General features: G+C 37.2%; 1 protein-coding gene across 1 annotated transcript; it reads right to left on the minus strand.

Moving 5' to 3' along the window:
* Nucleotides 1-20,658: 20,658 nt before the first annotated feature.
* Nucleotides 20,659-21,852, minus strand: LOC138875031 (uncharacterized). The gene is made up of 4 exons (XM_070153838.1): nucleotides 21,721-21,852; nucleotides 21,563-21,614; nucleotides 21,203-21,462; nucleotides 20,659-21,117 (listed from the first exon to the last, which is right to left on the minus strand). Exons 1-4 carry the CDS (start codon nucleotides 21,850-21,852, stop codon nucleotides 20,659-20,661), a joined length of 903 nt encoding a protein of 300 aa, XP_070009939.1.
* Nucleotides 21,853-22,169: the final 317 nt, after the last annotated feature.

The following is a 22,169-nucleotide window of genomic DNA, read 5'->3' on the forward strand; positions in this document are numbered from 1 at the left end:
CTTGATCCTGACATGTTAAGGTTCACTGCACGTTCACCTGTAGAAGCTTTCTCTGCACAACAAGCTGCTGTTCAACTAAACAATCGACCATCTGCTGGTAGTAACAATCAAGGTCAATACGTACCAATTTAATGTTTACAGCCCTTGTCCATGAATTACTCATAAACAGAAGCTATGAACTATAGACTCGCTCTGTGTGTGTGTGAAGACGTTTTAGCTGAAAGGCATGTGTAAAACTTGATTTAAGAAATTGGTGTGAGTGTGGGGTGGGGGCGCAAACTTTTTAGCTGAAAGGCTAGTGTGTGTATGTGTGTAGAATTTTTAGCTGAAAGGCCTGAGTAAGTCTTGATTTATGAAACTAGTGTGTGTGTTTATTTTTTCCTGATTTTGAGTAATTTTGCAAAAGAAGCAGTTATGATCATGATGATTTTTTAGAGAAAATGGAATTGGATATTATAGTTACAGGCTTGTATGTTAGCAGAGAAACCTAAATATATGTAAAATAAAAATGGAATAAAAATTGGATCCTTTTATATACCCGTACTGTTTTTGTCTGCTGCATGTCTTCTGTTTCTCTTCTTGTTGATATTGTGCTGTTTTTTGAACCAAACAGCAAGAAATCACTGTAAACATGTAAAAATGCAGTGTATGCCATTGAACAGCAGCAGTAAACACAAAACCAAAAGGCATAAAAATCACTGTAAACAATGCACATTCTTCCTCCAAAACCAAAAGGCAAGAATCCCATTTTGTGTTTGCATCCACCGTACATGTCATCTTTAAACCTTTCTGGTTTGAATTCGTTAACGTCTTCACTCCAAAGCTGCTTGTCGTGGTGCATCGGAACCACATTCGTGAGTATTCTTAGACCGGATTCTCTTGAAGGGTAATAACTTTATTTATTCTCTTTTGTAGATGGAGTAGAACAAGAAATAGATGATGAAGACGATGAAGAACTAGACCTTACTTGAGATGAATTTTGAATTGTCATAGATGAATGTTGTAGGAATCTTTTGTTACCAACATTTTTGAAACTTATTTACTCTCTTGAAATGTACTAAACTTATGCACTCATAGGGTAGAACATTTGCTTTATGGATATTATTTGCTTGATGGATAATTTTATATTATTAATAGTTTCATTTATGATGTATTTGAATTTTGGTGTTATTAATTTATTATGTGTATAAATATTTATTTATAACAAGTGCTATATTTTGGTTTTAAATGAACTGATACAATAGCCTAGCAGAACCGCTGCAATAGGACATAAATGGCGTTCTAGTAGACAATATAAACCGTTGCAATAGGTCCTGTAAACGGTTCCAAAATTATCTACAAACCGTTCCAAATACAAATATAACTGTTACGATAGCTTAAAGAAATCGTTGCTATATCCAACGTAACCGTAGCAATAGCTTACATAAGTGTTGCTTTAAATAATATGGTAATAGTTAAGAACCATTGTTTAAACAATATAGTAACGGTTTTAAACCGTTCCAATTGGAAAAAATAATCGTTCCAACAGAGGAAGGAAAAACCGTTGAAATAGATGTATCTATAGTCATGGCGATGCAAACCATTGCAAGAACCGTTCCAATAGACCTATGGGCACGCGGGCTGATGTAATGGTCTGTAAACCGTTCCAATATCCCTATGGCAACGGTTTGACAGTCTGTGGGAACGGTTTTTCAAGCGTTACCGTAAACCAATTTTTCAGTAGTGTTCGTGCATTATCACTCACAGAATACGGCATGGCATCACCCTTCGTGCATTATCAATCACTCACAATACATTGCACGGCATCACCCTTCATCCTTTACACTTGTCATACCCCCTTTTTATCAAACTCACCAAACCCTCTTAAAAAGAATAAAAAGATTTAGTGAAAAGCTTGAAAAGGGTTTTCAATTTTGAAAGTGACAAAATTTGTATTCAAAAGGAAAATAACTCAGAATCACCACCTGACTTTGATTTCGGTATGTCAGGTCACCGATTTTCTTTTAAAATGACTTTTCCTTTTAAAACATTTCAGACTCTAAAACTAAGTCCGCACCAGAGAATCGGGTAAGGGGGTTCATTTGACTCGGGGAGAAGGTGTTAGGCATTCCCCAAGTCCCATAACTAGTACGGTTGCGAACTCGATCAAGTTGGCTTCTAAAATATTCAAGTTGAGGTAAAATCACGAAAAAATAAAATAAACACACATGAGGCTCGAGATCGTCCCCACCTAATAAAAGAAAATAGAAAATAATAATAAAACACTACAAGTTCTACTTTTGACTTCTCATTACAAAGTTCTACGGGGCATTCCTCGGAATAAAATATATACAAATCTCTCGGGACATTCCCCGGGTAAATTTAACTAAGGGAACGACCTCTCGCCTCGAAACTAACAAAATCCTAAGGCTTGCCTACCCGTGTTAGCAAACCTAAGTATACTACTGATTTTTGGCAAGTAAATAAACGAAATTAATAAAAATCAACACATGCCTAAATATTCGATTTTATTTACAAGCTTATAGTCTATTATTTAATTTATTTACTAAATGACGTACAAATCAATACCACTTAATCACAATTATCCCCAACCCCACTTAATGTCTCCATTCAACTTAAGCTTTAATACAAAATAGTTGATAATTAAAGTTCCAAACAAAACAAGACTCAAAGGAATCTGAAGCCAAAATTTGCAAGTAGTTCACAAAACAACCATTGAAGCATGAACAAGCATGAACAGTAAACAAACGCAAACAACTCACGGAGATAAACCCAAAAAAAACAAAGGAAAGAGAAAGATTGAACCTTATATGAGTCCCTCTTTTATATTGAATAGTAAAACTCCAAATCAAGTGCACATCAGTGGTTGCTTCAAGCCTACGAACCTGGACCGGAAACCTCGTACGGACGCCCCCCAAGCTCGAAACCGAGAATGCCTTCGTGAGGCTAAGGATAACTGGGACACTCTAGTCCAAACTCATCCTCTCGTTCTCACTTTGTTATCAGATGTTAGGAGACTTAAGCTATTTGCAATTCTTAAAAGGATGATATACATTATTTTCTTTCTAGATCATGACGAAACTTGTTTTTCTATGAATTCAAGAATGAACACTAACAGCAAACTCTCTTGAGTTTTTTTGTTTTTCTTTCGCAGCTTGCGGATGCTGCTGGTTGACAGCAGAGGAACGGCGGTGGCAGGGTTGCTGGTGGGTTAGTTGGTCGATGTTTACCTGGTTGTTCTTCGTTGGTTTTTGGAAGGGCCAGAGGTGGAAAGCTGTTGGTTTGTCGCCGGACTTGCTGCTGCGCGGGAGGCTGGTTGACGGAGTGGCGGCGATGGGTGGTCGTTTGCTTGATGAGAGGAGGATATGGGAGCTGATCTCTTTTCTGGCGAGTTTGGTCGTGTTCAGGCTTCTGATGGCTTGGAGTCTTTTTGGGTCTCTCTTACTATGGTTCAGCTAGCCTCTCGAAGAAGACGATGGGCGCCCCTGGGGTTCTTAAAGTTCAGCTAGTTTTTTTTTTGTGTTCTAGTCTAAGGTTCTAGAAGCAGACCCTAGGGGTGGGGTGTAAGGGTTTAAAGAAGAAGGGGTATTGGGTTAGGTCTTGCTGGGCTTAAAAATTGGGCCAAAAGATTAAAAATGGATCTATCTCATTAAAAATGTGATAAACTAACCCAAAAACTCACTCTTCCTTTTGAAAAATGATATAAAATTTATAAAATAAAAATAAAAAACTAATCATAATTAATTAAAACAAATATTATACTATGAAACTATTTTGGTATTTTTCAAGATTATGTAAAAATAAAAATCGTAGTAAAATAGTATGACTACAAAATATTAATGAAACTATTTTTTTTTTGTAATTTCTATTTTTGTGCCAAAGATAATGTAAAAGAGTCAAAATTAGTTGAAATAACTATATTAGACCTAAACTAAGTATTTAAATGCTAAAAAGAATAAAATCTCGGGGAGGGTCAAAAATTACATGTCTACAGCTGCCCCTCTTTGACTGGAAATATGAAGTATTTTCAGACAAAGAACGACTAGACAGGTTTTTTGACCCGACTCTTATTTAGAAAGACCAAAAACTAAGAGAAAGGAAGAGAATGTGACCGAGCCCTGGTATCTGAGCTGCCTACATATCCTTAGCTATAAAAGAATCAGGCCACGTGTAGTTCAGAAGTGAGTGAGATGATGGAGTATACCGAGGTGGAGAGCCGATCGAGGTACCATTTCGTTGAGGTTCCGGTCCGCGGTCCTATTATTACATCAAAATCAAAAAATGAAAAGCTCTAACTAAGCCTGTCACTATGAGTTACAAAATTCCTATCTATAAGTCTTCTGAAGCTTGATCTTGAGTCTTGAATGGTTCTTCATGCAGACTTTAGATTTGAACCTTGATGCTCGTTAGCTGCAGGTGCTAGCTCGTTCTTCTTTAGCTTTTTCGAAGCAAAACCGGACATGTAGCGCTCGTGACTTCAACCACGTCTTGAGCAGTTCACATTTTTTTCTGCTTCTGCATTTTGGATTCACTTTCTTTCTTTTCTTTCTTTTTTATCTTCTTTGGATTGAGACTACTTCTATTGGTCACTTCTGACTGTTGACTCGCATTCTTGCCGCGAGCTTCTGCTACTTCTAACATGAATTGAATTCTGAAATGACTTTAAAAAGAGTTTGAAATGGATTCCCTAGTTCTCCAGGTAGGTGCCTAATTTCCAAAACTTGAATTGTATTCCCTCGTTATCCAGGTGGGCGCCTGATTACCAACAACTTGAATTATATTACCTCGTTATCCAGGTGGGTGTCTGATTACCAAAACTTGAATTGTATTCTCTCGTTATCCAGGTGCGTGCCTGATTACCAACAACTTGAATTATATTACCTCGTTATCCAGGTGGGCGCCTGATTACCAAAACTTGAATTGTATTCCCTCGTTATCCAGGTGGGCGTCTGATTACCAAAAACTTGAATTGGATTCCCTCATTATCCAGGTGGGAGCCTAATTACCAACAACTTGAATTTTATTCCATCTTCATCCAGGTGGGTGCAACAACTTGAATTGTATTCCCTCGTTATCCAGGTGGGCGCTTGATTACCAAAACTTGCATTGTATTCCCTCGTTATCCAGGTGGGTGCCTGATTACTAACAACTTGAATTGTATTCCCTCGTTATCCAGGTGGGTGCCTGATTACCAAAACTTGCAGTGTATTCCCTCGTTATCCAGGTGGGTGCCTGATTACCAACAACTTTAATTGTATTTCCTCGTTATCCAGGTGGGTGCATGATTACCAACAACTTGAATTGTATTCCCTCGTTATCCAGGTGGGTGCCTGCTTACCAACAACTTGAATTGTATTCCCTCGTTATCCAGGTGGGCGCCTGATTACCACTAACTTGAATTGTATTTCCTCGTTATCCAGGTGGGCGCCTGATTACCAAAAACTTGAATTGGATTCTCTCGTTATCCAGGTGGGTGCCTGATTACCAAAACTTGAATTGTATTCCCTCGTTATCCAGATGGGCGCCTGATTACCAAAAACTTGAATTGTATTCCCTCATTATCCAGGTGGGTGCCTGGTTACCAAAAACTTGAATTGTATTCCCTCGTTATCCAGGTGGGTGCCTGATTACCAAAAACTTGAATTGTATTCCCTTGTTATCCAGGTGGGTGCCTGCTTACCAACAACTTGAATCGTATTCCCTCGTTATCCAGGTAGGTGCCTGATTGCCAAAACTTGAACTGTATTCCCTCGTTATCCAGGTGGGCGCCTGATTGCCAAAAACTTGAACTGTATTCCCTTATTATCCAGGTGGGTGCCTGATTGCCAAAAACTTGAACTGTATTCCCTCATTATCCAGGTAGGTGCCTGATTACCAACAACTTGAATTGTATTCCCTTGTTATCCAGGTGGGCGCCTGATTGCTAAAACTTGAACTGTATTCCCTCGTTATCCAGGTGGGCGCCTGATTGCTAAAACTTGAACTGTATTCCCTCGTTTTCCAGGTGGGTGCCTGATTGCTAAAACTTGAATTATATTCCCTCGTTATCCAGGTGGGCGCCTGATTGCTAAAACTTGAACTGTATTCCCTCGTTATCCAGGTGGGCTCCTGATATTTCAACAAAACAAACAAAAGAAAAGAAATTTTTCTGCCCCAGATTGGGATCTGGGCATATTTGTGAGTGTTAAACGGATCATGTTACCTACAGAGCTCTAAGAATTTAAAAGCTGAATCCCATTATCCAAGAGGGCCCTGAAAACTTCAAATTAAATCTCATCTTAAGAGTGATAACTTTAAAGCTAAATTATATTTTCTAAAGGGAGAACTTACGCTAAAACTTAAAATTAAATCTCATTATCCAGGAGTGTCCTGAAAATTTAAAACCTAAATCCCATTATCCAGGTCGACCCTTAAAATTTTAAATTAAATTCCATTATCCAGGAGGGTCCTGAGAACTTTTAAAATTAAATCCCATTATCCAGGAGGATCCTGAAAACTTTTAAATTAAATCCTATTATCTAGGAGAGTCTTGAAAATTTTAAATTAAATATCATTATCCAGGAGGGTCCTGAGAACTTTTCAAATTAAATCCCATTATCCAGGAGGGTCCTGAGAACTTTTAAAATTAAATCCCATTATCCAGGAGAATCCTGAAAACTTTTAAATTAAATCCCATTATCCAGGAGGGTCTTGAAAATTTTAAATTAAATCCCATTATCCAAGAGGCTCCTGAAAGCTTTTAAATTAAATCTCATTATCTAAGAGGGTCCTGAAAGCTTTTAAAATTAAATCACATTATCCAGGAGGGTCCTGAGAACTTTTAAATTAAATCTCATTATCCAGGAGAGTCCTGAAAATTTTAAATTAAATCTCATTATCCAGGAGGGTCCTGAAAGCTTTTAAATTAAATCTCATTATCCAGGAGGGTCCTGAAAGCTTTTAAAATTAAATCCCATTATCCTGGATGGGTCCTGAGAACTTTTAAAAAATAAATCCCATTTTTCAAGAGGGTCCTGAAAATTCAAAAACTAAATCTCATTATCCAGAAGGGTCCTGAGAATTTTAAATTAAATCTCATTATCCAGGAAGGTTCTGAAAATACGAGAATGAACTTACCTGAGCCGTGCTCTCTTCTTGGAGGATTCTGAACCGAATTTCTTGCCCCTGAGCCATGCCTTCTTCATGGGAGGGTCCCTGTGGATTAACAAATTTTCTTGCCCCTATTTTAGACGAATAAAATTTTGTTAGTTTGAAAACGTGGTGGTTAGTTTGTGGCATTATTGCTGAGTGTCTACTTCTGCCACTGCCAAGATAACTTTGATTTCAACCTGGACGACCTCGACTGTTATCGACTGTCCATTTTCTTTCAACCCTTATCACAGAAAACACCTCTGCTCCATTCGTTCCCAATATCCTCTATCTGTGCCTTTTGCTCATGGATTGACATTTACCGAACCCTTGCATTTCACATGAATCCTAAAGCATGTTGATTGTTGCCAACTCAATGCGCATACCACTTTTCCCTGATGCATGCCACTTTGATGTGTTAGCCAAATTCATTTTGTGCAACTGGAAAGCTGGTAGCAAATTTTGAAGTCATTTCTCACTTGTTCTGACCAAACAGACTCAAGAAGGGACTCAAACAAAACGAGAGGAACAAAATAAGGGACAAGGGAAAGAGATGATACCTAACCAGAAAATTACGAAGTGGAAACTTATCAGATGTGGATACCAACTCTAATGACCATGACATGCACCTTTGGATTAAGTGGCCTAATCTCTCAAGAAAATCTAATATTCAACTCTTGTTGTACCTTTTTGCTGTGAAACTAGGCTTCAACGCTTCAATTGTCCCATTTGATCCACAATCCTCAGTCGACTTGTAGTGCCCTGAAGGTTTTCACCATCAATCTTATCTCATTTTGCTCTTTTCTCAACTCACCGTCGCCTTATGGTGCCCCTGAGGGTTTTCACCGATAAGACTCTCTTATTTTATCATTTTTTCTCGTTGTGCTGAGAAGAATGGTATTACCCATGATGCATGAAGATCATACTTTCACCACACACTTGATTTGGCATCCTCAAAGATTGGTCAGAAGGTCTTTCTTTGGATCGTAATATAGGCTTTTGGACAGGGTTGGAAAGAAAGGATGGTATAAAGGCTCAAAATAATTTAATATGAAAAGGGTTCAAAATTACAACATTTGGAATCAGGTCATTTTCAAAACTAAAATTTCTGCCCCAGTTTCTTTGGATCTGGGAATTTTGGATTTTTATTTTGATGGGATTTCTAAAAAAACCGTCCCACATTTGACTTCGGGGATTATGAAACATTTTATTTGGTGCGACCGAACCGTAAGGCTACCTACGTATCTTGAGGTGACAAGAATCAGGTCGAGCGTAGTTCAAACACAAAGTTAGTTTTTTTTTTCTTTTTTCTTCTTTTTTTCTTCTTTTTTCTTCTTTTTTTTCTTTTTCTCTTTTCCTTTTTTTCTTCTTTTCCTCTTTTCTTTTCCTTTTCTAGTTCCTAGTTCTATTTCTAATTCCAAAAGAGGGGTATGGAACAATACAAATTAAGGCTCAAAAGGGGTAGCAAAAGATAAAAGTGCTTGGGGTAGCATAATAAAATGCCTCCGTCATACCAAACTTTAAAAATGCCAAGTACAAATGTGCAATTGAAGATAAGCAAAGAAATCATGCACAGTATCTATTGATGGCATCATCACAAACAGAAAGCGCCGACGGGCAATACCTTTGTCCCAATGTATGATCCTTGCCAGTTCGAAACAGACTTGACTCAACCTTATCTTGATGTGGAAGAATGCATTTTAACACTGACTGATTTACCTCAAACTGCTTGATAGACATTTCCTTGTTGTATGCTCTTATCAACCTTTTGATTTTCCAGACTACTGCCTCAGTTTCACTCAATTCAAGCTTCAGGTCATCTCAGAATGCGTGAATCTCTACTTGTTTCCTCAAATGCCTCTTTTATCATGTTCAAAACTGTGTCATTGCTTCATGATTAAACTAACTTTCAAGACTAGGCTGAGAATTATGCGTGCATGCCATGTCACTAGAGTCAGGCTAAAAAGGACTATAAAAGGAAAAGTAACCTAAACAAAAACTGACCAGAACTAATAGAAAACAGGAAATTGCATTAGACAGATGGTGAAAAGAGTTTGAACAAAACAAGCAAAATAGTCATGGGTTGCAACCCTGGAACAATCTTAGATAACACTAGACGAGTTACTACAACTAAACGAACTTGGAAAATAAGAAGCAGATGAGTTTGGGCCAACAAGACAGTGTCTGGATTACAACCCCAAAATAACCTGGACAACAGAAATGACAACAAAGTGAACCACCAATACTCCTCCATGTCTATCCAAAAAAGGAGTGTCTTTCCAATTACCAAGCTCGACATCTTAGCCACTGGGTTTCACATCAAAATTACTGGGACCTTCACCAATTTCAATATCATTAACTTCAATCGGCAAGTTTCCAAGAGGATTCTTATATTCCCTGTCACCACGCATCTTCCCCACAAAGTGTGCATCAACATGTGCAGGTAAAGGATTCTGTGCAATGTTCTGGGTGTCACTATCTTGGACCACAATTATCCCTTTTTGAATCATTCTTTCTATCTCCCTTTTCAAAGCACGACAATCATCAATGTTATACCCTTGGACATTAGAGTGGTACATGCACCGTACAGTAGGATCAAAACCTTTTGCATATGGGTCCGGAGTATAGCCGATGAGCGGCTCAATTAGGCCAGACTATTTTAACTTTTCAAACAAACTTGTGCAGGATTCTCCGATTGGAGTGAAAGACTTTTCTCTTTGCTGCTGCCTTCTCATCTTGTACTCCGGCCTTGGTTGGAACCTCTTTCGGGTAGGGGGTTGATATGCTTGTAGAGGCGGGTAAGACATTTATGGATGCGTTGAAAGTCGTTGCGGGTTTTGTGAGTGTTGAGCATATGACGGTGCATTGTAGATAGAGTAATGGGGAGGTAAGGTATGACTTTGGGGATTCTGTGGAGGAAAGTAGCATTAGGGAGGATTATTTGGAGTACGAGGATATTCATGTGGTCGGTATTGAGGCTTAAAGTGTTTAGCAGGAATGCCCACTGGATCATGTCGTTGGCGAGGCTCAGCAACATCTTTTCTATCAATCGGAGAACTGACCCGAGCAACTTGTTCGTTCCATATGAACCAAAATTCCCTAAAACTTTCCTTGGGTCTCTTTCCTTGGGCATCGGGGACTTTGAACACAGTCTCGCTAGAGGATCGAGGAAGAGTAGCTGGTGAAGGATCTACAAAAGTAGGAGCAGATGTCGGAGCAGGGTATGAAGTTGTTTTAGCTGGTGGAGCATGGAAAATTTGGGAGGAAGTACCAAGGTAATTGTGGTGAGGGGTAAAGCCCGATGCAGGTTGAGGGGAAAGGTCGACGGTTGTGGGAACCTGGGCTTGTGATAATGGTGGGATAGTTGCAGGGTTTTCAGTGTAGTTAGTGGGGAATGAAGGTAGAGGATGCCCCCTGACCCAAGACTGATATATTTCTGCCATATGTTGTTTCAACCTTTGGACCTCCTCTTTCAATTCAGACTCCGACTCCACAAACTCCTTTGGTGGGTCTACAACCCCAGTGTCTGTTTCTTTGTTAGCCATGACTGCCTTGTGATTTCTGGTGCTGTATGGACGAATCACCAAAGTGCCACAAACTAACCACCCTCTGTTATAATAACAATGAAAGTAACAAAGAGGGGCAAAACAGAGCCAACATGTTAGCATTAGAGAATTTATCAGATAGAAATATCACTTTGCGTGCAATGCCCCTAGTCACAGTTAACGGTTCTAGAATGACTTCGAGGGTATGAAGGTCATATGGCATCATCCCAATTTCACTCTTCTTGCCCCTTTTCCTCTTCATCTCCCTTTCTAACATTGCTTGGTTTTTCATTTCTTTTTCCCTATTTACTTTCTGATCATCGCTCTTTTCTTTCCTCCTATTTCTCACGTCCCACAAATTCATTCTCTTTTTTCTTTTTTTTTCTTTTTTTTTCTTTTTTTTCTTTTTTTTTAATAATGATTCGATCGAACCCTATGTAGGTTGCCTACGTATCATGTCCCTCATGAATCAGATCAAGCGTAGTTCTGGAAAAAATGATGGATAAAATAAACTAAAACAAATCTTTTAGATTTTCCACTTATAACTTTTTTTTTTGGTTTTTCAAATACAAAAAAAGGAAGTATTATAACAAAAGACTCGACAATCTTAACTAGACTGACAGACTCGATGTTACTGTATAAGACTAATAATTAAAAGACAACATAAAATAGACTAAAAAATAAAAAAATTCCTCAAGCAGTTCGTGCATGCAATGGTCTTGACTAGAATGGTCCTGGGGTATTTGTCATGCTCGAGTCCTGGTAAATGAATTCATACCTGAATGAAAAAATAAGACCAAACATATTAAATGACTTGAGACACTATGTGAGACCACACCTCCTATTAGACACATGCAAGACAAGCTTGGGGTATTTTTGAAAATTAAACTACATGGCCAAGAGTGGCTATTAATGCAAACTCAACAAGATTGACCTAATGGACAAGGAAAATACCTCACTAAGGCTTTTATGGATTCAAACTCCGAACATCATGGCCCAAAATTAATTTGCGAAAATGCCCCATTTTGCAAAAATGATCGATATGGCCCGAAGTGGCTGAAGATGCAAACTCAAAAGGACGGACCTTAAGGTAGTGGGACACTTAGTTGCGAATTAAGGATTATGAGACATGGGTCATGAACCACTTTTGCGAAAATGACCTTTTTTGCAAGAATGGCCGATGTGGCCAAAAGTGGCTAAAGATGAAAACCCAATAAGGACGTGCCTTAAATTAATATGACTCCTAGTTGTGGACTCAAGATCCTAAGACATGGGTAATTGAACCACTTTTGCAAAAATAATCCCATTTTGCAACAATGGCCGATGTGGCCAAAAGTGGCTAGACATGCAAGATTTGGCTAAGACCCCGCGAAGCCAAGAACCTAAAACTCACTAGGAAGACCGGACCCTATGTGGGTTGCCTACGTATCACGTCTCGAAAGACGAGAATCAGGTTCGTGTAGTTTGGGAAGATTGAATATTTTTTATGAAAATTGAAAAATATTTTTTTTTGGATTTTTCTTTTTCTCCCTTTTTGTATTTTTGGAATGATGGAAAATGTAAAATCTTTTTGGATTTTCTTTTTTTTGAATTTTTTTTAATTTTTGGAAAATGATGGAAAATGTAAAATCTTTTTGGATTTTCTATTTTAATTTTTTTTTTTTGGAAAATAATGGAAAAGTGTAAAATCTTTTTTTTTTTTTTGGTTTTTCATTTTCATTTTGATTTTTGGAAAACTGTAAAAATGTGAATGGGCCCTACTTTCTTCATTTTCACCCTTTTTTCCCAAGCATCGGTCCGCCAAATGACCTTCCTACCCTCACAGATGCAACAATTATCACATAGGATGATTAAATATCATTTTGGGCCACTGGCCCATTTTGACAAAATTTGGACAGGCTTCCTACAAAGGAACACGGTACCTGGGACCAAGCCCTACTAGGTCTAAATGACATGATGCAAATAAAAATGACTTAAAGGCTGACCTAAGTTTGAAGTTCACTAACAAGGCAATTCGGGGAAGCGTATGGTCGATGGTGGCTGCTCAAGCTTTCCACCCACTCCATACGTCCGACGGCCCCCCCTCCTAAATTAAGGGTGACTCAACAAAGAGTTCGTGCACGCGACGCGTGCTTCATGACTTGTTGCAGAAAGAAGACTCATGGTTATGCAAATGATGACAATTTATAAAGCAGTAACACATAAAGGAAAAACTGTAAACAAATAAGCAACTAGCAAATAAAAATGACATAAACAAAATAAAAGGCAAACAAAACACATAAAAACCTCAACTGAATATCCTAAAAACCAACACGATCAAGTACTAGCTCGAACCTGCAATTCCCCAGTAGAGTTGCCAGAGATGTCACACCCCCTTTTTATCAAACTCACCAAACCCTCTTAAAAAGAATAAAAGGATTTAGTGAAAGGCTTGAAAAGGGTTTTCAATTTTGAAAGTGACAAAATTTGTATTCAAAAGGAAAATAATTAAGAGTCGCCACCTGACTTTGATTTCGGTGTGCCAGGTCACCGTTTTTCTTTTAAAATGACTTTTCCTTTTAAAACATTTCAGACTCTAAAACTAAGTCCGCACCAGAGAATCGGGTAAGGGGGTTCATTTGACTCGGAGAGAAGGTGTTAGGCATTCCCCGAGTCTCGTAACTAGTACGGTTGCGAACTCGTTCAAGTTGGCTTCTAAAATATTCAAGTTGAGGTAAAATCACGAAAAAATAAAATAAACACACATGAGGCTCGAGGTCGTCCCCGCCTAATAAAAGAAAATAGAAAACGAGAATAAAACACTACAAGTTCTACTTTTGACTTCTCATTACAAAGTTCTACGGGGCATTCCTCGGAATAAAATATATACAAATCTCTCGGGACATTCCCGGAGTAAATTTAACTAAGGGAACGACCTCTCGCCTCGAAACTAACAAAATCCTAAGGCTTGCCTACCCGTGTTAGAGAACCTAAGTATACTACTGATTTTTGGCAAGTAAATAAACGAAATTAATAAAAATCAACACATGCCTATTATTTAATTTATTTACTAAATGACATACAAATCAATACCACTTAATCACAATTATCCCCAACCCCACTTAATGTCTCCATTCAACTTAAGCTTTAATACAAGATAGTTGATAATTAAAGTTCCAAACAAAACAAAACTCAAAGGAATCTGAAGCCGAAATTTGCAAGTAGTTCACAAAACAACCATTGAAGCATGAACAGTAAACAAACGCAAACAACTCACGGAGATAAACCCAAAAAAACAAAGGAAAGAGAAAGATTGAACCTTAGATGAGTCCCTCTTTTATATTGAACAGTAAACCTCCAAATCAAGTGCACATCAGTGGTTGCTTCAAGCCTACGAACCTGGACCGGAAACCTCGTACGGACGCCCCCAAGCTCGAAACTGAGAATGCCTTCGTGAGGCTAGGGATAACTGGGACACTCTAGTCCAAACTCATCCTCTCGTTCTCACTTTGTTATTAGATGTTAGGAGACTCAAGCTATTTGTAATTCTTAAAAGGATGATATACATTATCTTTTTTCTAGATCATGACGAAACTTGTTCTTCTATGAATTCAAGAATGAACACTAACAGCAAACCCTCTTAAGTTTTTTCGTTTTTCTTTCGCAACTTGCGGATGGTGTTGGTTGACAGCGGAGGCTACTGCTGGTTGAAAGCGGAAGAACGGCGGTGGCAGGGTTGTTGGCGGGTTAGCTGGTCGATGTTGACCTGGTTGTTCTTCGTTGGTTTTTGGACGGGCCAGAGGTGGAAAGCTGTTGGTTTGTCGCCGGACTTGCTGCTGCGCGGGAGGCTGGTTGACGGAGAAGCGGCGATGGGTGGTCGTTTGCTTGATGAGAGGAGGATATGGGCGCTGATCTCTTTTCCGGTGAGTTTGGTCATGTTCAGGATGCTGATGGCTTGGAGTCTTTTTGGGTCTCTCTTACTATGGTTCAGCTAGCCTCTCAAAGAAGAGGATGGGCGCCCCTGGGGTTCTTAAAGTTCAGCTAGTTTTTTTTTGTGTTGTAGTCTAAGGTTCTAGAAGCATACCCTAGGGGTGGGGTATAAGGGTTTAAATAAGAAGGGGTAATGGGTTAGGTCTTGCTGGGCTTAAAAATTGGGCTAAAAGATTAAAAATGGACCTCTCTCATTAAAAATGTGATAAACTAACCCAAAAACTCACTCTTCCTTTTGAAAAATGATATAAAATTTATAAAATAAAAATATAAAACTAATCATAATTAATTAAAACAAATAATATTATACTATAAAACTATTTTGGTATTTTTCAAAATTATGTAAAAATAAAAATCCTAGTAAAATAGTATGAGTACAAAATATTAATGAAACTATTTATTTTTTTTGTAATTTTCGTTTTTGTGCCAAAGATAATGTAAAAGAGTCAAAATTAGTTGAAATAACTATATTAGACATAAACTAAGTATTTAAATGCTAAAAAGAATAAAATTTCGGGGAGGGTCAAAAATTAAATGTCTACAACACTCTTCCTCACCAAACAATAGAACAATAACAACCCGGCAAGGGAATCATAAACAACCAACCTCGTTTTAATATTTAACTTCACAATATAAATCTCAACTTGAGTCAATACTCAATCAATATCTAATTTCAGGAAAAATATGATAAGATTTGTTTAACATGAAGAATAACTCGTTTAAGCATGAACAGTATGAATAAAGAATACAATAATCACAAGTAATAGACTCACTTGCATCCTATGACTCATCGACAATGTATAGGTACTCCTCAACCTATACGTCGTACTTAACAACCAATCACATAGAAAATAAGGCAACAACACCTAATCCGTCAAGCTAAGGTTAGTCACAATACTTACCTCGATTCCACGGCCGAACTCAATCCTCAATCGCCGCTTTTCCCTTAGATTCCACCTCCAAACCACTCGTATCTAGTCTTATTTAACTTAATAATATCAATTATCGCTGAAGAAATTAATCACAATGCACAATTACAAGTTTCCCAACATTTTTCCCAAAAAGTCAAAAGTCGACCCCGGGCACGCTTAGTTAAAACTTGAGGTTCGGACCAAAACCCAATCATCCATTCATCCCCGAGCTCAAATATATAATTAGGTTGGGAATCCGACCCAAAATCGAGGTCTAAATTCTAATTATACAAAAATCCCTAATTCTACCCAAACCTCCAATTTCTACCGTGAAAACCCTTGATTTTAGGTTAAAAATTGATGAAATGCAATGATTAATTTAAAGAAAGTAGTTTAGAATCATTTACCAACACTTTGGGAAAGAAGTTGTCTCTTGAAAATCGCCTCTATGCCTTCTAGTTTTTGAAAATATGAAAGAATGGCCTAATCCCGTTTTTTATTATATTTTTAAAACACTGGACAAGTCTTCTTCGCATTCGCAAGAAGCCTGTCGCATTCGCAATACGCAGCGGCCAAAGGCCTTCGCGTTCGCGAGATACCCATCGCATTCGTGAAGGCATTCTCCCCCCAGCCTCCGCGTTCGCGAGCCTGGTGTCACGTTCGCGATGAGCAACTTTCCCCTCCCCCAAGTCCCATGCTTCGCGTTTGCGGTAGACGGGTCGCGTTCGCGTAGCGTAAAACCCCTGGTGCTTTGCGTTCGCGACCTATCCTTCGTGTTAGCGAAAAAGAAATTTCCCGCTGCCCCTATTTACCTTTCGCGTTCGCGAGACTACCTACGCGAATGTGAAAAAGGGCATATCAGAACAACTGCTGCAGCAAAAATACTTGATTTTCTAAGTCTAAAACATCCCTTAGCCTATCCGGAACTCACCCGACCCATCGGGCTCCAAACCAAACATGCATACAAGTCTTAAAACATCATACAAACTTGCTCGCGCGATCAAATCGCCAAAATAACACCTAGAACTACGAATTTAGCATCAAATTGCATGAAATTTGAAGAAAGTTCAAAAGTTCTATTTTCTCCGCCAAATGTCCGAATGACGTCAAATCAGTCTCGTTCCTCATTAAATTTCACAGATAGGGTATAAATATCATAACAGATCAGTATCGAGCTCCGGAACTACAATACGGATCCGGTATCAATAAAATCACTTATTAATCAATTTCTTAAAGCCTTTATAATTCCAGTTTAACAATTTTCATCAAGAATTTATTTCTCGGGCTAGGGATCTCGGAATTTGATTCCGGGTATACGCCCAAGTCCCATATTTTACTACGGACTCTTCGGGACCATCAAAATATGGGTCCGGATCCGTTTACCCAAAATATTGACCGAAGTCAACAAAATCAACTTTTTAAGCCAAAAATTATTATTTCTTTAGTTTTTCACATAAAAACTTTCCGGATACATGCTCGGACTACGCAACCAAATCGAGGAGGAATAAAACGAGGTTTTTGAAGGCCTCGAAACCCTGAATTGGGTTTTAAAATATAAGATGACATTTCGGGTCATCACAATATTTATTGTGAAGCACATATGGCATCATTAGGGTGGCTTGTTGATCATGTTATGTGGTAGTTCGAGGTAATTCTTGATATTATTCATGTGTTGGATCAGGTTGATAATTGAATATAATATTATTTCCTTAAATGATTTCACTTTGTATTTTATGAGTTGTTGATTAATTTGTCGTGTTATCACATGCCTGTCTCTTTTGATACTTATTCTGTTATGTTTTTCATTGTCAGATTTATATTTATATTCTGCACAATTTATTTGACTAGTGAGTGACTTGGCAAGAACCTCCTCACTCCGCCGAGGTTAGTCGTAATACTTATTGAATACCATTTGTGGTGTACTCATACTATGATTCTGCACATTCTTTGAGCAGATCCAGGTGCCTCAGAGCAGTTGGTCGTTAGTGAGCTGAACCTGAGCTACTGGAGACTTCAAGATATACATTTTGTCCAGCTCGCAGGTCTCGGACTCACCCACTTTAGTTACTTTATTATTGCTTATGTATTCCAAAAAGTAGTGTACACTTTGAGACTTATTATGTACTTCTTGTAGAGCTTATGACTCGGTATTACTATATTATGGGATTTAGGACTGTTGTATTTCCGTATTGTCTATGTTTCAGCATTTTCTTTATTTTAATTAATATCCAAGTTGTTATTTTCTATTTGATCTTGTTATGTGATACGCTTACCTAGTCTTAGGTACCAGGTGCTACCATACTCCTTAAGGTGGGATTTTAGGTTATGACAAGACATTGTGAGCAAATAAGGACATGAATTATGGATTATTGATTATGATTGGATTTATGGATTATTGATTATGATTGGATCGAGTTGCACGCTGCAACAACACTTAGATATGAATATGTCCCTCCGGAGTCAGGTGATTATTCATGTCACTTTTGGCCATGTGAGCACAGGCACCCAAATTGGTGCTTAGTTTGGACACTTGGCTAGTGTCAGGTATCTGGTTGTATATTGTGAGGTATTGAGATTGGATTATAAGTATGCATTTGCATCCTACACTATTACACACACACACACACACACACACACACACACACACACATATATATATATATATATATATATATATATATATATATATATAAGTCTAGGATGCAAATGCATGCTCATAATTCAATCTATACATATGCACACACACCCCTTGATAGATTCATGTAACAACTCAGCCGGTTGTTTTGAGTATTTTAGCCTCGTTCCTCTATTTATTGCCTCCTCTTTGTTTATTAATGGTTATGTGACTTTCTGGGGTAGTTGGTTTGATTTCAAGTGAGTTTCGAAGTGAATTGGGACACTTAGTCCCAAAGTTGGAAGCCTAAGTTGAAAGAGTGAGTTGGCCAGAGTTTGATTTTTATGTAGATGACTCTGGAATGGAGTTTTGATGGTTTCAATAGCTTCGTATGATAATTTTAGACTTAGGCGTACGTCCGGATGTTGATTTAGAAGTCTGTAGGTTGATTTGGTACTTTTTGGCAAAAGTTGAAAAGTTAAAGATTTGGAAGGTTGATAGGTTTGACTAAGTGTTGACTTTACTAATATCAAGTTCGGATAGTAATTTCGGGAGTTGGTGTGGCTCCATTGTGTCATTTTGGACTTGCAAGTCTTTGGTTGTGACTTCTAGATTATATCGATACAAAATGACTACGTAACCCTATTTGCATTAAAAATAAAATGGACATAATAGACAATTCATAACATACTTGAACATGAAATGACTAAAGTGCTCTTGGTCGGCAAGCAGGGATCACAACAATCTTCTACTCTAGGTGGCTCGGTGACAACGGGCTCCTACTTTAAAGCCACTTTTATATAGTAGGAAAAATACGAGTGATTTTTAATTTTATACAAATAATATACGTGGCAGGCCAAAAAAAAATCATATGACAAAACTAAAGTCCCAAAATTGACCAAGTCAAGACTATCAGATATAGGGGTAAATTTGAGAGTACAAAACCAAAACAACAACAAATTAAACTCAAGCGACCAAATTATAGGAGGGAGGTGTCAAAAATAAGTATGACGTATGAATTACATGTGCTATGTCCATTTTTTTAATAGACCGGGTTACCCTCCACCCCCTCTCTTTTTTTTTTTTTTTGAAAAATACATAGCGCATAAAAAGCATATATAAATGAAATTTAATGTACTAAAGGAGCAATAGAGTGTTGGATGGTGCAATAGTTAAAGCCTAAATTTAAAGTTGGGTTTTAGTGATAGAGTCTAGGGTTCAATTCCTACCATCTATAAAATTTTGTTTTTCTCTTTTGTTTTTTGTTTTTTTAATGTTTTTCATTTCTTTTCATCTTTTGGTTTACGTATTTACATACAAATAATTTAATATTTATAATAATTTCCCAACATAATTAAAATAATTTAATATTTATTAAATAATTATGATTTTCAATTCATTAAAAGTAAAAAAAGAGAAACCTTTATTATTTCGTTAAAAACAATCTACCGATAGTTTTTATTTTGTATTATAAGCAATACAAAATTAATTTCTTTCTTTTTATTTTCAACATAGAATTATGAGTTTCATTTTATAATTAAAATTTCTCACTAGAGAAATTCAATTAATATATACATGTTAATCTTTTTCTTGGAATTCTTTGATTTCTTAATACTCCCTCCGTTTTATATTGAATGAGGTACTTTCCTTTTTAGTCTGTTCCAAAATAAATGACACATTTCTAAATTTGGTAATCCTTTACGTTTGAGATACCAATATTACCCTTACCATCCCTCCTTCAAAAATCTGACACGGACCCACTGAATTTAAGAGTAAACGGTTTGTGATAGTAACTTTATTAGGTTAGGTTGAAAAGTCAAATGTTTGTAAAGTGAAGCCACTACATGTCAGATCTTTTCCATGCTCGTTGGCATGTGGCTTCTTCTATTTTGGTTCTTTTATGTTTTTTTGCTGCGGTTACAAATATTTTCGTGGAAATTGGAATATTGCGAGCCTATGTAACTTACTTATATGCTTCATTTTTTATCCCAAATTACCAATAAAGACACATTAATTGAAGTTATAAAGTGACATTATTTGACCAAAGTCACTAGATAATCGACCACAAATACTGCCGTGATTCAAGACATATGGTGATGAACAACACCATTAAATTTTCAAAATCCGTAACTGCTTATAAAATGGATTTTAATCTAAACCATCATGATCATAGAAGTTCTATAGAAGTCCAATCTTCTCTCCAACAAAATCATTTTAGCATCTCAAGAGAAAGAAAAGCACTAATGAAATTTTATACTCCTATTTCTTGTTAAGTCTTCAAAAAGTTGAAGGTACCAACAAGTAGTAATTTCAATAAGGAATTCATCCTTACACCATACCAAAGTGCAGGTTAACCATATTTCCAAAGTAGAGGTTACAAAGTCTTTGCAGAAATAGAGGTTACACAAAAACTACATGATACCCAATGCTATAAAACAAAGATGAACTTTACAAAAATAAGTTGCAGATAACCTTGATCTATTACTCTAGCTTAAAGTAGAGCTAGAGCTTCATTAACAATACCAATGTCGCAACAAACTTGAGTAGGAAGAGTTCCCTGTCGCTCTAGCATGTCCTTTTTCATATGTGGCACATTGTAGTTATTTCCACCTTTATCTTTCATCACTTTAACCATGAAAGATTGTAGAGTCAGAAACACATGATTCAGTCGTTCAACTGTCATGTCATTAAACGATTTCTCAACTACATTTACTAACTCGTCAATAGTTTTTGGAGCCATTTGATGTTGAAGAAACTGAATAGCTCTGAAGTATCCGAGGTCCAAAACATTTAAATCTGGACTGTTAGGAGGTTGAAAGCAAAGTCTAAAATCAAATTCATCTTGCCGAGAAGCTTCGGTAAAATGCAAGTCATTAACACTAAGGTGAGGTCTCGCATTATCTTGTTGGAGGAGCATTTGACTGCGAAAGTGGCCATTTTGATCGAATCGCTGGAAGAACGTTTTCAATTAAATAATTCCTAGTGACATCTTTAGTGACTGATAAAATAGGCTTTGTTTCTAAGGTTCCAGCTACTCTGTTTTTGCTATTCCTTTTGGCAGGTTCCTTGAACACAAAAGGAAATATTCCTATTTTTCCTAAAAATAACTCAGTTCCATCTTCAACAAGCCTAGGGCGCGCAACAACAACCATAAACATAACTTTTGTTATGAAATTTTTACTTTTACAAGATCTATATGGATTTGGCTCTTGTTCTTCGGGGAGAAGATAGAACTTTTCAGATTTTTTCGACAAAAAGAACCATTTTTCATCTATATGAACATAATTAAACGTGTCTGAAAATATAGGATTTGAATTTAGCATACTAGACTCAATCATTGATAGACAAAATTGAAGTCTTGCCTTCTTATTTTCCTCTGTCAAATAAGGCTTTACGACATTGGTATGTGACCTTCTTAATATCAAATTCGTTTTCTCCCAACTCTGCCTACAAGATGTGGAGATACATTTAATGGAGCACCATTAGCAACACTTAATTTTGTCTGTTGTCAAATTCTTTCCACAGTACTCCTTGAAGTATTAAATAAAATCACAGCTTGCTTTAAAGACCCATGTTTAACAACTCCATTTTTGCTTTCCTTCAAAAGCCATTCGGCAACAGCATGACGCTCCTTACTTTTTAGTCGTCTTTGTCTAATAATTGAGTCTAATTGCGAGTCACTCATTTGTGTATAATTAATCACATATGCTAGATAAAATAGGATTAAAATCAGAATGTAAGAGAAAATTAGAAACACTAGAAGATAAAACAGAATTATGAAGAAAAACAGTGAAGCATAAGTGAATAATCTCAAATATCTCTACATAAATAGACAAGTTTTTCACCAAATTAAAAAAGAGAAATTTTTGGCGCCACAAGAATGAAAGAGACAACTTTTTTGTCGCCACAAGAGTGGAAGAAATTTCACATACGTAAGAAATTTGACGCACTGGACCTTTGATCTTAGAGTAGCCATGGAAGGAAATGTTTTTTGACTTAGTT

This window comes from Nicotiana sylvestris, chromosome 8 (assembly GCF_000393655.2).
Source record: "Nicotiana sylvestris chromosome 8, ASM39365v2, whole genome shotgun sequence".
NCBI classification, from domain to species: domain Eukaryota; kingdom Viridiplantae; phylum Streptophyta; class Magnoliopsida; order Solanales; family Solanaceae; genus Nicotiana; species Nicotiana sylvestris.

Bases quoted from the DNA above. Each gene is read 5' to 3' on its own strand.
- LOC138875031 (XM_070153838.1), bottom strand. From the start codon at position 21,852: ATGAGTGACTCGCAATTAGACTCAATTATTAGACAAAGACGACTAAAA. The intron at 21,615-21,720 runs GTGATTTTATTT...CACATCTTGTAG, and splicing joins ATGGGTCTTTAAAGCAAGCT to GCAGAGTTGGGAGAAAACGA. The intron at 21,118-21,202 runs GTAGCTGGAACC...ACGTTCTTCCAG, and splicing joins AAAGGAATAGCAAAAACAGA to CGATTCGATCAAAATGGCCA.